Consider the following 16,132-nt stretch of genomic DNA (forward strand, 5'->3'; position numbering starts at 1 on the left):
TTCAACACAACGTCCTACATCAACCCCACAACAATGACTAAGAATCGGTTGTGATTTTGTATCGGCCGGGAATTGGATCATGCCCGCGGAATCTCCGTAAGGACTCTCTCTTGACCTTCTCAAAAGGGAATACCTGTGTTATGGTACAGACCCTTCCAGTCCTCGGTTACGGCTCCACCCATCGCTGAAGAACCCCACTTCTGTTGTTTCCATTTACGGAGTATGTTTCGGTCTAACGCTGGCTTCTCCACCAGGAAAAGGACGTGTGCTCTCTCACAGCTTCATCAGATTCGGGCGTGGTAGATGTGCGCTCACCAACAAAGGGCGAGTGATTTCAACTAATACCTGCGGACCTGCATGAATTACGCTTCCTACACGGTTAGAGACGATTGGCATATGTTGGATGCGCTATCCGTCAGATGGCCTCAAGCTGGCGGGATGTGGACTAGAATCTCTGCAAAGTTATGCCAAGATTCGCATGGGCCAATCGTGAGGAGCTGCGAGTGAAAGGGGCGCAGCTGAGACAAGATTTCTCTTCTCTTTCTGCCACTCGCACCTCTGGTCCCTCAGGAGACAGTTGTTGATTGCCCCCTGAATGTCACCGGTTGATGATAGATAAGAAACAAACTGTGATCCAGATGGTCCAGTGTCAGAGTACGGCTAAGGCCGGAAACTACTCCCGCAGAATGGACAGTGACATGGGGCGTAGCTATAGGTTCCCATGTCGTGTGGTTATGCTAGTTTTTTGGGGGGCTCCAAGACCGCGCTAGGGATGCCTGAACAACTAATGTTGCAGTATTGGTCTCCATCTCATCCCTGTCACTGACATCATATTACTCCTGGTAACTCACACTGGCTCTTGTATAGAGAGATTTGTCCCATCACAACCCACGTGTTGGCCAGTTTATCCACCCAGTGTCAGCGTTGTCTGTACACCAGTTGTTACATGCTGATGTACCAAATCATGCTACAGGCACGGTCATCGGCTACTAACGGTAGGTGCCTCCGGAATATTGCTGTTTCAAAATGCGCTTTGTAACTCTATGAAACGACCAAAGTATCACGGAGGTCGCTCCGGACAGGCGGAAAACACAACCACTTTGTCCACGAATCGATGAAGTAGTCTTCCGGTGGGATTAGTAGTTCATCCTTGATGGTTGTATATATAACAGTAGATCTGGATGCTTCGGATAAGTCATCCAGTGGTGACAGCGCCTGCCTTAATTGCCATGTATCACCTCCTATCAGTTGCTTCGGTTCCTCTGCTGGCCAGCCTCGTGCATGGCTACGCCAACCCCGGAGCATGCTCGGGTGTTTGTACCACCCATGATCCCGGTTTGATCCGGAGAGAGTCAGACGGTACATACTTTCTCTTCTCCACGGGAAACAAAATCTCCTATGTCTCTGCATCATCAATTGAAGGACCATGGACCAGCGTTGGATCTATGCTTCCGGATGGATCGTCCATCGATCTGGATGGCAGCGATGATCTTTGGGTAACTATGTCTCACTCCAGTATGATCGGCCTATCTGACACTTGCCTAGGCCCCGGATGTTTCCTATGTAGACGGTCTCTATTATGTATACTACGCCGTGTCGACCTTTGGATCCCAAGACTCCGCAATCGGTCTGGCAACGTCTGAGACGATGGAATATGACTCTTGGACCGATCATGGCTCCACTGGCATCAAATCTTCTTCTGCTAAGATCTACAATGCAATCGACCCCAACCTGATCTACGCCGACGGTACCTATTACATCAACTTTGGGTCGTTCTGGGATGATCTCTACCAAGTCCCGATGAAGTCAACCCCAACTGCAGCTGCCTCATCTTCCTACAATATCGCATATGACCCGTCCGGTACTCATGCAGAGGAGGGTTCATACATGTTCCAGTACGGTGACTACTACTACCTCTTTTACTCGGCGGGTATCTGCTGTGGATATGATACGTCCATGCCTGCTTCCGGAGAGGAGTATCATATCAAGGTCTGCCGTTCGACTTCGCCGACCGGTGATTTCGTAAGTATATCCGACATCTAGAGCAAACCTTAGATAGGCGGTGCTAATATGATGTCAAGGTTGACGCTGATGGCACGGCATGCACGGACGGCGGGGGCACGATGGTTCTCGAAAGCCACGGAGAGGTTTATGGCCCTGGCGGACAGTAAGTGATCCTGCAGCTGCCCCACCAATAGTCATGCTAATATGGTTCAGGGGTGTGTATGATGATCCTAACCTGGGTCCGGTTCTCTACTACCACTACATGAACACCACGATTGGATATGCCGATTCTGACGCGCAGTTTGGGTGGAACACGATCGACTTTTCCAGCGGATGGCCAGTTGTATAAGCACGTTGGTTGGCAAGTGAAATGGTGTTGCCTACCAGTGGGTCGGCAAGTTGTATATAGCATTGCTGCTATTGAATCGGCCGAGATATGTCGTATAGTTAGTTAGTGGAATCATGACTCACATGATGCACATCCCGTGGATCCTGTGCCTGAGGCTCTAGTCTTCTTCAATTCCCATTCGGCTTTTAGTTTAAGCTTCGCTGCTTCTCCCCACCCATCCCTCCTCAGCACCAGGGAGGAGACAGGACATTCATCTTCCTCCACCACTCTGTCGGTGCATGTTTCACCTTGTCAAGCCGATCATCATGTTGCAAATTTGACACCCATCCAGCTTTGCGATGTCTACCCCTTCGTGTGCGGGAAATCACTCGTTCCAAATACCGCGAGTCAGTCACATCCGCCCGGCGCTTCAGACTAGCCTACACTTGGTGACTACGCTTTCGTCCTGGTCAGCATAGAGTTTATCTACGCTTGGCGCGAATCACAATCATTCCACCAGTCTGACCTACGCCCCCTGCCGCGAGAATCCCCGTACATAGTATCTGATGCTGGAATTCTCCTGCTTCCGATTCCGTCACCTTCAGATTGCCGTTTCCCTTGATATCGCATTCAATTCCTTCGATGCGCCCGGTTTCAGCTTCCGCCAAGACCACCGTTCTCGATGTACTCTGGGAATCTATCGGTCTGATGCCACTATGATCGACTCGTTATATGCGATTTATGATTTCTTCCCTTGATACACATGCCGTGCCCCCTAATGGTTAAAATTTGGGACAATGCTTCTCTCGCTGTTGCTGATGTTCCGTTAAGGAGGAACATTATTTGATAAGCGATGGAAAAAGGCCGTGCTACAGCGAGAACCTTTCTCGGCAACCTAATAAAAAAACGGTTATATATATTGTTTGATACAAAATTCGTTATGGATTGGTGCACTTGGGCTATGCAGGAGTACTCTACAGTCGCTGCAATGCCTTCGTGCGTCCCATTCTAGCGGTTTCCACAGCAGTGTGCACTTCTGACTACTATTCAGTCTTCCTGTCGACATTGGCATAGAGCGAGTCATGTTCATCAAAAGAGAAAGCACCCATGGTTCAATCCCAGCGGTAGACACTTGTGCTCGTCACGAGGTGATTCTGTGGGCTTCCATTGTCGAATCAGAAAGGCAGTACGGCAGTGGATAGTTTTCGGCTTTTCTCGCTTGCTCCACTCCCGAACCAACGACCATCCGGGCCTCGTCGCGACCTGTCACTCCCCGACTATCGATCTCCCTATCCGGCTGATTCCCATTTCGCTTCGCATCCTCGCATGCTGTAGCCGAAGAACCCGGATGATGTGAGGCACAATGGCCGATGTTACGCAGGGGACCTCGCGTGGCGTTCGGAAACCTCGCAAATCCCGCGGCCGTGGATTGCGGGCCACTACTGGCTGGTTAGTCGACCTATCTTCCGAGTTTCTTTTATTGCTAGTATTCCCTCTGCTGGACAGACCCTCTGACTGCCATAGCCTGATTTGCAAACGCCGGCATGTCAAATGTGATGAGGTACGACGGCTCGGCAAAAGCTTCTCTTCGAAAAATTCTTCCTTCTGACTCCGACGCAGGCTCGCCCACAATGCGGCCCTTGTGCTAAAGGCCAACGTGACTGTGTCTATGGGAGCAGCTATGAGTCCGGAACTCCCAATATAGGGGATAGACAAACACCCATTGCATCGCACTCCTCTCCTCCATCACAGTTGACTCCACAGGTGCAGCTACACGAGCCCCTGCGAGTTTTGGTAGATGTCTGCGAGCATGAAGACGCTTCCGCTCACCGAGCGTCGGCTACGGCATCTCCAAGAGGGCAGCACAGCAGTGCCACGCCGCATGTTGGTCTACATCAACACAGCCATGTCTCTCCGTCAGCTTCGATTCACGACTTCACACCCTCTCCAGCTACGGATTCCTCGGTATCGACCAGACTTGCGCCCTTGAGTTGGTTCGAGCTTCTGGCCAATGATGCCGTGAATGCGGACCGAAACTTTTTCCTATCATCGCCGCATCGAGATGTCAACCCTGCTTGCCAGGGATCCACAACCCATCTGTCGGTCGCAAACCTTCAACCTCATAATGCTAGGGAGTGTCAAAGCTTCCAAGCAGCTTCTTTTGATCGTGATCCAGGTATCGAGAACAGGATTTCGCCTGCAGCCGATGGCCACCCAAAGCTTCCCGATGACCCGTCTTCTTGGAGTACTTCCGCGCCCATTCAGTTAACCCAACAAGAACACCTCATGTTCAAACACTTTGTCCGGAATATGTCAGGTTGGTATGATTTCTTCGACCCAACGCAACAAATTTCAAGCAAGGTCCCACATTTGGCCATGAGAAATATAGGTGTAATGAAGGCCCTTCTGGCCCTCTCGGCACGCCATCTTTCCATCTGGCATACCTACAAAGGTTCGGGGGTTATTCCATACCGGGAAGATGGAAGAAGAATGATGGATTTCCCGGATGTCGATCGCAACATTGCGGTCCAGTATTACTACGAGACCCTACAGTATCTCAATAAGGCTATGCAGTATCCCAGCTACGCATACAGCCACGAGATCATTAGCACATCGCTTCTGATCAGCACATACGAAATGGTGGATGGATCTAATCGCGACTGGGAGCGGCATCTGAAAGGGGTCTTCTGGATCCAAAGATACCAAAATAACGATGGAGAGTGTGGGGGGTTGCGTCAAGCCATCTGGTGGGCATGGCTACGGCAGGACGTCTGGGTAGCCATGCGGGAGCGTCGTCGAATCTTCAGCTTCTGGAAGCCTAAGCGACACATCTCCTCGCTGTCTCCCCCGGAGCTGGCCAGTTTCGTTTCATACATCCTTGGACAATGCGTCAACTATGCCTCCCGCGAAGAGGCAGCATCTAAAGACATACAGAGTCGCTTGGAGAGGGGCAATGAGCTGCTCTATATGTTGCAGGAATGGCAGGATTATCTGCCGCCCGAATTTAATCCACTCCCGTGTGAGCAAGATGCGACCGTCTTCCCACCGATCTGGGTTCATCCGCCTCCGTACGCGGCGGCATTGCAAATACACAGCTTAGCCAGAATTCTGGTGTTATCACACCGTCCGACGGTGAACGGTTTCCAGGACTACCGGGCGGCTCAAAAGCTGCTTACTACGTCAGTGAATACAATTTGTGGGATTGCTCGAACTATACGTGAGGATGATCTTGCTGCCAGCCTCATGTCTTTGTATTGTATATATGGGGGTAAGATGATCTGCGTTGTCCTGATATAATTTTTGCTGACCTTTTTGCAGCTGGCATGAGCGTCCATACCCCTCATGAGCGGGCAGCGTTGCTCGAATTAATCAACGTCTTCGAGAATAGAGTCTGTTGGCCTAGATACTCATTACGCAACGACCTCGAAGCAGAATACCGCAAGGATGGTCTTTCTGGTGTCACGGCATAACACTGGGTTTACAGCAGATGTCCTCGGATTCTGCTATTACTTCAGGGGAAACTGGCATCATCCCATGGACGCAGCTTGGGTGGCAGTGGAGTGGGCTGAGGCGTCAGCTTTGTTATTGCCTTGCATTTACTCCCACGCGACAGTCAGCCGTGCGATCACTGCGAAATTACCAAGACGATTCCTGGGCATGGAGATACGCCTTGAAACGTCTGTGAAAACCTTATAATTAAGTATATGTTCATAATCATAGTTATATCTTAAAACGAAGAAATGAAGGAATGAGCCTTACTGGATAACAGCATAACAAGTACTAGCACTACTGTACTCGGTAACAACTATATATTTCGGAAAACTACTTTCACTTCCGACAAAGCATCCGAAACAATCAGCCCATCTACGATGCACGGACTGCACGCGATATCGGACTGTTACACGCACAGCATGCCAATTTAACCCATCAACTGTCAAGAGTGGATGAGTTGTCAGCGAGTGCCTCGAGTCGAGGCAGTCGATCGCAGGGCTGGCCGATCGCCGACCGTGGGGTATCGGAGTTAACCCCCGCACAACCAGAGGGCAATCGGAGTCCATCCGCACCAATTTGTTAGGGAATGTGACGTAAAGTCCGATCGCGATGCCATTGACCTCGAGCCGAACACTTGCGATCGCGGGGGATGATTAAAGGGCAGAAACACCCCAGATTCAGCCAGACTTCGCATCCAAACACTCCTCTCAAACCACTACTCTGCACCCCTTACCTCCTCATCACAATGTCTCCAACGTCCACAGATACTGCCTCCGCCGCAGGAGCCAAGAATGGCACCTCCACACCCTTCGTAAACACCATGCCCGACTCGACCTTCAGCTGGCAGATCACCCTGGCGCAAAAGGTCATTGCCATCACCGGTGCCAACCGCGGCATTGGCCTCGGCATTGCCGAAGTGTGTCTGGCCAATTCCGCCCAATTCGTATACTCAATGGATCTCATGGAGCCCGGAGAAGAGACCATTGCCCTTCAGACCCGCTACCCGAATTTCCGATATATCCAAACAGACGTGACCTCCGAGGAGAGCATCGAGAAAGCCGTGAATCAGATCGTGGAGGAAACCGGACGGATTGATGGGCTAGTGGCCAATGCGGGAATGACCAAACATCAGCCGGCGCTCAAATTCGAGCGCCCGGAATTGGAGCGCATGTTTAACCTTAATGTGAGTGACTGCCGATAGTGCATGCAGCGCGCGGGTGCTTACGGGCAGCAGGTTTTCGGCGCATATTTCTGCGCGCAGATTGTCGCTCGGAAGTTTATCGAGCTGGGGATTAAGGGGTCTATTGTTATGACTGCAAGTATGACTTCTTATCGTCCGAATCGCGTATGTATTCTTTTCCCACAGGGGGTTGGCATCTATGCTAAGTGATCCTAGGCTGCCCCGTCCGCTCCCTATGGCGCTACTAAGGCCGCAGGTAAGTAATTTTATTCCCTTTCAACCTTGTTGGTATTAGGCTAACTGAATATTCTATAGTGCGCAACATGTGTCACACCTTGGCGATGGAGTGGAGCAAACACGGTATCCGCGTGAACAGCATTTCCCCGGGTTTTGTTCGCACCGCCATGACCTACTACGTGGAAACTGCTCCCGACTGGGATACAAAGATGGAATACTACGGAGGAATGCCTCGGCTGGCCGACCCTCGCGAGTTGGGAGGTGCTTACGTGTATCTGCTCAGCGATAGCAGCTCGTACACCACCGGCATCGACATTCCTATTGCAGGTATCGTGGGTGCTTGGTAGGATACCCGAAGCAGATCAGGCTTGGAGTGGACTTTCAAGTATCGCATTCGCTCGGCGTTTGATGATCATATGTACATACACGACCCTTCCTATTGACACCATAGACAACGACCCTGAATGACAGAGGCACGGGCTGTGCTTGAGCCAAGACTAAGCTGCATGAGCATCTCGTATTCCTACCCTATCGGAGGGCACGATAGGCATGACTGACCTGGTCCTCGGCATGACCGGCGCCTCACTTCGCGTGGTTGCACTACTTTCAGGAACAGGCTGCACACCTCACGTTCCTGACATCGTATCCAGATATGTCTGGGGCAATAATAGCCGATTGGCTGGAGATACAAGGCTCTATACTGGCAATCATTCATCAAATGAAGTGCGCCCGCTCGTCGGCGGGAAGTGTTCACCCTCACCTCTCCTCCACCCTAACCACATAGTATACACCAGATCGCAACAGCATTCAGTAGATAGAAGAACATCCCTACCCAGCGATGGAGGCTGCCTCCCGACATGAGTTTCCGTTCCTTGAAGAGGTCTACTCTGCGGAGCAGCCCAAGATCGAGTAAGTCCGGCACCAGACACAATAATGCCAACGGGCAATCTGCCTAACCTCGCAGCTTCGTCTTCGTGCACGGGTTAAACCCTAGAGGCAAAGATAACCACCCCTTCGAAACATGGACGCACGAGAACGGCATCTTCTGGCCGCGGGACTACCTCCCTCAGGATATTCCCCAGGCACGCATCTTCGTCTATGGGTATAATTCCACCATCACGAATCCGCAGAGCATGTCCACTGCTAGCGTGAAAGACCATGCCAATACTTTGCTGAATTTGTTGGACTTGGAGCGGAGTCCACAGTTGGTATGTTCTGCTTTCTGGTCATTGGGGAGAGAAATGGTAGTTGATGTGTAACAGAATGTGCGACCGGCAAAGATTATATTCATCGGTCATAGTTTGGGCGGACTGGTCATCAAGCAGGTAGGGCGACACCACTGCTGGTGGATCAAAGAGCTAGAGCTGATTAGCTAGGCACTGCTGAATGCACACGAAGACCCCAAGTACAACTCGATCCGCAATAATACCTCTGGTCTTGTCTTCTTTGGCTGTCCGCATCGAGGTACCAAAGGTGTCGAGCTCGGCAAGATCGCAGCAAAGGTGGCGCGGTTTGTCGCCAAAGGACACGCCAGTAATGATTTGCTCGATTGTCTCGAACACAACTCGCTCTTCACACGACAGATGACGAGTCGGTTCTCGCACCAGCTGGAGGACTATCGCGTGATCAGTTTCGTGGAGGGGAAGGAGGTCTTCTTGGGCGGTGCTGGACCAGCTTCTGTTAGCCATGTAAGCATATACCAGCTTCGCTCTTTGTTTATTACTCTGACAGCATACAGTTAGTAGTCGACGAGGAATCAGCTGTCCTCGGACTCCCCGGCCAACGCGAAACCCGACTGAAGCTGGACGCCGACCACTCTCAAATGTGCAAGGTGGGCAGTCGGGGCCCGATGTACAAAATGATCAAAGGCAACATCAAGCAAATCGCCGATCAAGTTCTCATAACAGAACAAGGATACATCCCACAACCTTCCGTATCCCCTCATCCAGCGCCCCCTCTCCCTCCGCGCCTGCCAGGAAACAGCAGCATCCCATATCCCGCCACGCCCACACCCCAACCCACCACCAAACGCGTTATCGGCACTCTCTTCACCCCCGTCGACAACGATCCTCGCTCGATCAAGGCTGCCGAGCTGAAGAACAACTATCGCTGGGATGAAGCCCGAAAGCTCGAATATGACATCTTCAACGAACACATGCGCACCATCGGACCAGACCACCACAGCACTCTCGAGATTGGCTATCATCTCGCCTCTATCGACCTCGAGTCCGGATACCTCTCCAAAGCCGCTGAGTGGGCCGGCTGGGTCTCATCGAACAGCCAACGCGTCTTCGATAAGCGTCACCCGCTCGCCATGAAAGCTGAAAGTCTCATGGGTGAGATCCTGTGTCATCAGGGAAAAGGCCAGGAAGGCGAGTCGGTATGCGCGAATGTCCTGGCCCGTCAGCAAATGACCATCGGAGAAGATGATCTGGACACTCTCGACACGCGACGGAGATTGGCGATCGCGTATGGCGCTGTTGAGCGACGACAGGAAGCTGTCCAGATTTCGGAGAGGGTTACTGAACGGCTGCGGGAGTTACTTGGACCTAACCATATACGCGTGTATGCTTCTATTCTTGATACGGCCGACCATATGCTCTCAATGCGGTCGCATGATACGAGAGCGTTGATGGTCATGCGGTTCAGCGGGGAGGTAGATCAGCTGGCGCAAGGGGCTACGCATATTGCACGCGAGCTGACTGACCTGCTCGGTCCGCGCCATCCACTCGCTATTCGGGCATTGAGGCTACAGGGTGGGAGTCAGATGCTCGATCCGGACGGGATTACGGCGGCGTCGGAGACGTTCCGACGTGGGCTAGCAAATGCTGAGGAGGAGCTGGGCGCAGATCATCCGGAGACAATGAGCATCGTGGCACTGATGGGTGTGATGTACGCGTCGCAGGGACGCAGCGTGGCTGGGTTGTATGGCACGCCCGGCCAGTCGAATACGCAGTTGGCCACGCCGTGGTTGAGCAGATACTTGACATGGGCAGAGAATCGAATGGGGAAGGGCTGTCCCGAAGTGCAGAGTACGCTGGCTATGTTGGGAAAATTGCACATGGAGGCGCAGAAACATGTTGAGGCGCAGGCTTACTATGAGCGGGTCGTGGAGGGATGTCGTGAGAACGGAGCGGCCGTGCCCCAGGAGGTGCAGACTATGTTGCAGTTGTGTCGGATGCATACCAGATATATAATGCCGCAGAGGACTTCGGGGGGGATACAGAGTTTATTGTCATCGTTTCAGCGAATGTGATTATTTTATTACGGCTAGCACTATATCTGCATAATATATTCCTTAGTACCATTCATTATCCTTCATACGATCATCAACCCGGGTATGTCATGGGTTGACGTTCGCTGTAGCGAAGCTCTCACCAGAGGCTCCGTCATTTTTACTGCCTACGTGGCTTCTCCTCTCCTCATTTTCCTCACAAAATGTTTACCTGACAATGTACGCGCATACTACATGCAATGAAATCCTTCCATGGCCCTGTCCCTCCGTGGACTCGAAAGGTTGGGAGCTCGGTCCCATTGCATGAAGCTATAGTATTGTGCGGGAAGGCGGAGGGTGTATAGGCAGCCTGGATGATGTGCTTCACAGTCGCACTGCTAATGCTACCGTATAGAACACCCCCTAGTTTTGAGTACCTTGAACATACAATGGAACTGCAAGTGGTGTATGAGACAGCGTCGAGGTCGTCATGGCCTGGTATACCTTGGGAGGTAGGTGTGACACGTTCTGAATCATCACATAACACTAGACGGGGGTAGTCCTACCTAGGATGGAAGAGTCCTCCTCTCCACTGTCTGAAGCTCGCACATTTAGTATTATCTACTCTTGGGTATTAGTTGCCACCGCTACTCGTATACTGGATTTGATAGGATCTTTGTGAAACTTGGCAGTTTTCTTGCTACAAGTCATACAGTCCAGAGACTTGGAAAGTATGTTAGAGCCCAACTTTACTATTACTTCAACTCGTTTACGAGGTCATCTAGGTATCTTGTATCGCTGATTGTGGCATGCTTCATTGTATGTCCCGAGAGAGGCTCTCAGAGGAAGATCAGTTGCTTTAGTTCATGTACTTCACAAAAGTTTCCGAGGGAGGCACCATCCTCCCTTGCCGAAATACAAACAAGCATATCGTCGACATCACAATCGTCTTCAGTCCTTTATGGTATGAATGGATTGATGTTCCTCTTTCCTTCGACCTTATATTCAGTGTGGCGCTATCTCGTGCAATAGCTCCGTAGCTGAGGGGCCCATTATTTTCCTGAGGCAGTCAGTAGTATTAGCACGGCACACTCCTCCGGTATCTTGGTAATGGGGTGTCTAACGAGATTGTTCGACTATACGGATGAACATATAAAACCCATGAAGCCCTCACGGCTGCGCACCCCTTATTTCCCTGAGACACATAGTATTAGTATGGCGAATTCCTCATGTATTTGGGTTTCTAACGAGGTTATTCAACCATCCGCAATGCCTCCTCGAACTCCTCGATTGTCCGTGGGGTGAATTTCCCCACATTGGGGGAACGCAACCTAAGATTTAACGCATCTTCTCAGCCTCACCCCAGGATTGTATAGACAGCAGAGCCGCAGGGGTTTCTAACGAGGTTTTCTGACCATCTGCAACGCTTGCTCGAACTCCTCGATGGTCTGGGGGGTGAATTTCCCCACATTAGGGAACGCAACCTAAGATTTGACGCATCTTCTCAGCCTCACCCCAGGATTATATAGACAGCAGAGCCACAGGATAGAAGGATGTTAAACATACCCCCAATGAGAACGACAGGAGAGCCAAGTACAAAAAGAATCCAAGAGCACCCCGAACAAAATCGCCAGCACGGTGAACCCAACGACGGCAACAGCCCCTTGCGGGGTTTGGAGAAACAACATTTATTCGATGATTTGAGGACGGTAGGAGGCAGGTCTTCGCTTTCATTAAGATTGTCTTTGGGGGATATGGCTACCACGATGTATTCGAAGATCGAGCCACATCCTGCGTGCCCCACGCTTCATTTTGGGAAGGGGCAACGCAAGCTGTCCATGCTACTTCCATATAGGTGTCTTTAGTATTGTCGGAATTCTGACCGACTTGGAACGCCAGAATTTGTATGGGCTGCCTGCCTCGGCAGTTTCATTGCACGCCTTTCCATTTGCACCTTTCGCGCTGGTAATGTTATTGTAAAAGTGCGTATTTATATATGGAACCACACGCAAGAGGATCCCAAAAAGCCTATTCCTATTATCTTAGACGCGGTAAGTGTTCCGAATCATTGTGCAGACCCGAGCCCCTCCCTCCGCTCGCGTAAGGCTCGCCTCCATTTGAAACGTTTTCAAAATGCTGTTAAATGTCAGATGCTTAGCGTAATATTGGCGATTAACATAGGCAGCCCATCACATAGGCAGCCCATCGAAAAGACATCCTAGAGTTTCATGTGTGGAAAAAATAACCACGCCACGCATTTGTCGACGACCACAAGCGCCAATATGCTTTTATACATTTGCCTTCTTCATATGAGTGGGTGTCGTGTACGAATTATCAAGTATCCGTATAGCACCAGGAAACCACCTGCTGTACAAGACATTCAGCGACCAAGATATAGATCCCCAGCCTGTCTGTACTATTGTTGACACTGCAGGCCACTTGGGCAATTAAACCCCATTTCCATAATTGATAATAGTAAGTGTCAAGACGAAGGGGGCAAAGATATATGGATTTGATCTATCTAGATCTCAAGAAGATGGTTGCTGGTTGGGTTGGGTGGCTGGAAGAGGTGGTGGTCAGAGGCCACGCAGAAGGAAGAGGCGAAGGATCAGCTGACAGCTGCCTGGCTGCAGTGAATGTTTCAACACCGCCCCCCAGACAGGCAGATCTGAAGCCATTATGTATATGTAAAAGGGTCCTATCTCAGGATTTCAAGATGTTCGATGTTCAAGATATTCAAAGCGCTTAATTAAACCGCGGAAATGCAAAGTAATCAAGATCATAAGTAGGAATACTTTGAGGTTTATTTTGAATAGGATTCCCCATAGAACTAAGCACGGGGATCAAGGATCTCAATGAGTTCAACTATTGGTGTTCCTCCACGACTTTTCCTTGTGTTCCAGGCGTACGTGAGGGCGTTTGGGTGGCCGTTTGGGTGGCCGTTTGGGTGGCCGTTTGGGTGGCCGTTTGGGTGGCCGTTTGGATGGGTCCTTGCATGCGAGCCTTTAGATCAGTAAGCACATGGTCAACTAATTTAGTAGATTTTGAAGTCTTTGAAGTCTTCATTGGTTTAAGAGACATCCGAGAGTATCATACGCGGAAGAATAACCACGTTACTCAATTGCCGACTCCCCGAATCGGTAAGTATTGGAACCGTTATACAGACAAAGGCAATCTCAAGCCCAGCTATGACATTGCATAGTGGCATCTTCCAAATGAGTCGCAGCCTAGTAAGAATCAGCAGATCCGTGAACAGCAACATTCTAACCCACAGGCAGCCCAGGAGTTGAAACAGGTGATGGACATAGTCTGCGACCCTCGAATTTCCAGAAGGATGGGAAGAGAAAGGAAGACAAGGGGCGTCAACAATTAAAGATCCAGGGCGGGATGTAAATAGGTTGAATCAAATTGTGAAGAAACATTTTACATAACGCTTTTGTGCGAATGGAGGTACTGCTGAACTGGGAGTCTTGGTCTTTGAACAGTAGGCCTGGAATGGCGGCCTTCCAATGCTGGTTGAACCCTTTTTTATCGGGCCGAGAAGAAATTTGTATGGTGATGTACGATTTTACATCCCATTTCGATCTCGATTTGCCATGAAGAAAAGACTTCAATGGACTCCCTGCGTTTGTCTCTTGGAGCGAAAGCTTCCTGGCACCCACTGCCCCCTCAGTATCTCACCACTGTATATATACTACTACCGGTACAGACATCAACAGATTACTAGCCGCAGGTAGGCAATCCATGCACCCTTGGTATCTGATCAAGACTTCGACTGCATACTACATTTACTAATCATGTATGAGTCTCCATCCACAGAATAGAGGCAAGAGTTGGCCAACTTTGAACTTCGACCTGTGCTGCTGGCCAGCCACATCGGGGCAGCTGTCACTGCAAGATGATAATAATGCGAAAACAACTGGTCTTCAGCTTGGAAAAGGCTTCATCATCATTGTGGATGAGAATAAGAGGGAAGCTTCGCTCATGTTTAATCCGTCGACATCTATTCTTGAAAAGACCAATATATCCATCTCATCAATAACCGTCCCACCTGATGAGTTCCTCGATATGAGGTGCCTAACCTACTTCAACGAACCAATAAATACTTATATGTATAGTCTCTAATGTTTCACGTTTGCAATTCCGAGGTTCATTAAATTTCATTATCCTTAAACTATTATCTAATACTTCACTTTCTCATGTAGTGAAACTAATTGGAGAACTTCTCGGGGACTTTCTTTCTATATTTCCGCATGTTAGCTTACAACCATCGCAAATTTTACAAGTCATGAGACTTTAAACTTACCCGGTAGCACTCTCAAACTGATTCCTGGCCGTATCCGTGATTTTCTCATTTGTGGAGCGCATCTTCTGAGGATCGATCTTGCCACCACCGAACTTCTGTTCGACCGAGTCGAGACCTACAAGAGAGATGATATCAGCATTGCATTCCAGCCGCGATAGCCCAAACCAACAACATATAGTTGTAGGCGCGCGCGGAAAAATACTCACCCTTATCAAGGTAATCCTCCTGACCCTGGTTTCCGCTGGACCCCGAGGCCTGCGCGTCACCGCCGGACTTGTTGCCACCGCTGAGCTTCGAGGCGAGACCGGAGAGTTTGTCCATGGTGATTATGTGGTTATTAAGGTTCAATTGTTTCGTGTGTAAAATGAGAGAAATGTGATGAACGTCTGATCGTAAGGAATTCAGGAATGTTGCTGCAAGGGATGGATGTTACATTTGTTTTATATTTCGATGAGTGCTTAGTGATTGACTCTGGGGGAAGGAGTTGGTGATGTCATGGACGGGAGGTCCGTCTTTTACTTGCATCATTGTGTTCTTTACTTCAGATTCCATCTGCGGCATATGTAGATCTTGTGAAGTGGTTAATCATCAGGTATGTCATGGATGTGCATAACTCTGCAGAATGAGGTCAGATGATTGACTCTCACGTGAATGATATCGTGGTGATGTCAGCATTCCCCTGCTTATGTGATCCATGTTTATATCTGATGTCAGATCACGTGCGTACAGCCAGCCCCATCTCGTATTCGTATCCCCTGCATTGCCAATTTTTGTGCTGCTTGTTTGTTTGCTTTCTTTTTTCTGTCTGACAGCTTGGTTCCCCTGTCGAATGGTCTGTCTCCTCGGAAATCATGGCGGCATTGCAAACCATGCGGGTTTGTATCACTCAGCCTGCCACCTGCAGATAAACAGTACTAGTCGGTGCCATATCACCCCATTTCTGGGAGAAATTCTCATCCCCCTGCGATCAAAGCAAACCAAGATTTCACTGCCCAAAAATTCGATTCAGCCTGGTCGGCCCCCACGGACCCCGACTCCTTTGGCAGGATCCAGTGGCGCAGGGGCAATCTTGCTGCCTAGGATGAAGTGGTTCCAGGGACAGCAAACCTCCTGGATGGGGCTGTTTCCTTTCCCTCGGGCCTATCAAGGGTTCCCCAGACCGAGGGATTGGCCCTAACATTCCTGCCGAACTCCGGGTTAGAGCCGCTGACTGTACAGAGTTCGCTGTATTCACAGAAACTCTGGTTCACATGGTGGATTCGCCAAGGCTGCCCAAAGCCTTCCGGACGATCCGCAAGATGTGGCTGTTCACTCAGGATCATATTATTATAAGCCATTCTGTGCGCTGAATCTCTTCGCAACTTTTGTTCC

General features: G+C 50.2%; 5 protein-coding genes across 5 annotated transcripts; 4 read left to right on the top strand and 1 right to left on the bottom strand.

Moving 5' to 3' along the window:
- Positions 1-1,229: 1,229 nt before the first annotated feature.
- On the top strand, positions 1,230-2,461 carry BO79DRAFT_170367 (arabinan endo-1,5-alpha-L-arabinosidase; the record flags this gene model as incomplete). Its single annotated transcript, XM_025679526.1, has 4 exons — positions 1,230-1,496; positions 1,546-2,022; positions 2,082-2,167; positions 2,218-2,461. The coding sequence occupies 4 exons, from the start codon at positions 1,230-1,232 to the stop codon at positions 2,351-2,353; spliced, it is 966 nt and encodes a 321-aa protein (XP_025541344.1). The 3' UTR covers positions 2,354-2,461.
- A 1,234-nt stretch (positions 2,462-3,695) lies between these two features.
- BO79DRAFT_143746 (Zn(II)2Cys6 transcription factor) lies at positions 3,696-5,802 on the top strand (the record flags this gene model as incomplete). Its single annotated transcript, XM_025678344.1, has 4 exons — positions 3,696-3,781; positions 3,857-3,893; positions 3,953-5,600; positions 5,651-5,802. 4 exons carry the CDS (start codon positions 3,696-3,698, stop codon positions 5,800-5,802), a joined length of 1,923 nt encoding a protein of 640 aa, XP_025541345.1.
- A 767-nt stretch (positions 5,803-6,569) lies between these two features.
- Positions 6,570-7,720, top strand: BO79DRAFT_262199 (short chain alcohol dehydrogenase; the record flags this gene model as incomplete). Its single annotated transcript, XM_025686564.1, has 4 exons — positions 6,570-7,007; positions 7,059-7,169; positions 7,221-7,260; positions 7,320-7,720. 4 exons carry the CDS (start codon positions 6,570-6,572, stop codon positions 7,586-7,588), a joined length of 858 nt encoding a protein of 285 aa, XP_025541346.1. The 3' UTR covers positions 7,589-7,720.
- A 289-nt stretch (positions 7,721-8,009) lies between these two features.
- BO79DRAFT_170370 (LipA and NB-ARC domain protein) lies at positions 8,010-10,513 on the top strand. Its single transcript, XM_025679527.1, has 5 exons — positions 8,010-8,150; positions 8,206-8,449; positions 8,504-8,566; positions 8,618-8,929; positions 8,980-10,513. The coding sequence occupies exons 1-5, from the start codon at positions 8,080-8,082 to the stop codon at positions 10,495-10,497; spliced, it is 2,208 nt and encodes a 735-aa protein (XP_025541347.1). The 5' UTR covers positions 8,010-8,079; the 3' UTR covers positions 10,498-10,513.
- A 4,086-nt stretch (positions 10,514-14,599) lies between these two features.
- Positions 14,600-15,152, bottom strand: BO79DRAFT_286465 (uncharacterized protein). Its single transcript, XM_025688475.1, has 3 exons — positions 14,968-15,152; positions 14,762-14,876; positions 14,600-14,696 (listed from the first exon to the last, which is right to left on the bottom strand). The coding sequence occupies exons 1-3, from the start codon at positions 15,080-15,082 to the stop codon at positions 14,666-14,668; spliced, it is 261 nt and encodes an 86-aa protein (XP_025541348.1). The 5' UTR covers positions 15,083-15,152; the 3' UTR covers positions 14,600-14,665.
- Positions 15,153-16,132: the final 980 nt, after the last annotated feature.

This window comes from Aspergillus costaricaensis, assembly GCF_003184835.1.
Source record: "Aspergillus costaricaensis CBS 115574 unplaced genomic scaffold BO79scaffold_10, whole genome shotgun sequence".
NCBI lineage: Eukaryota > Fungi > Ascomycota > Eurotiomycetes > Eurotiales > Aspergillaceae > Aspergillus > Aspergillus costaricensis.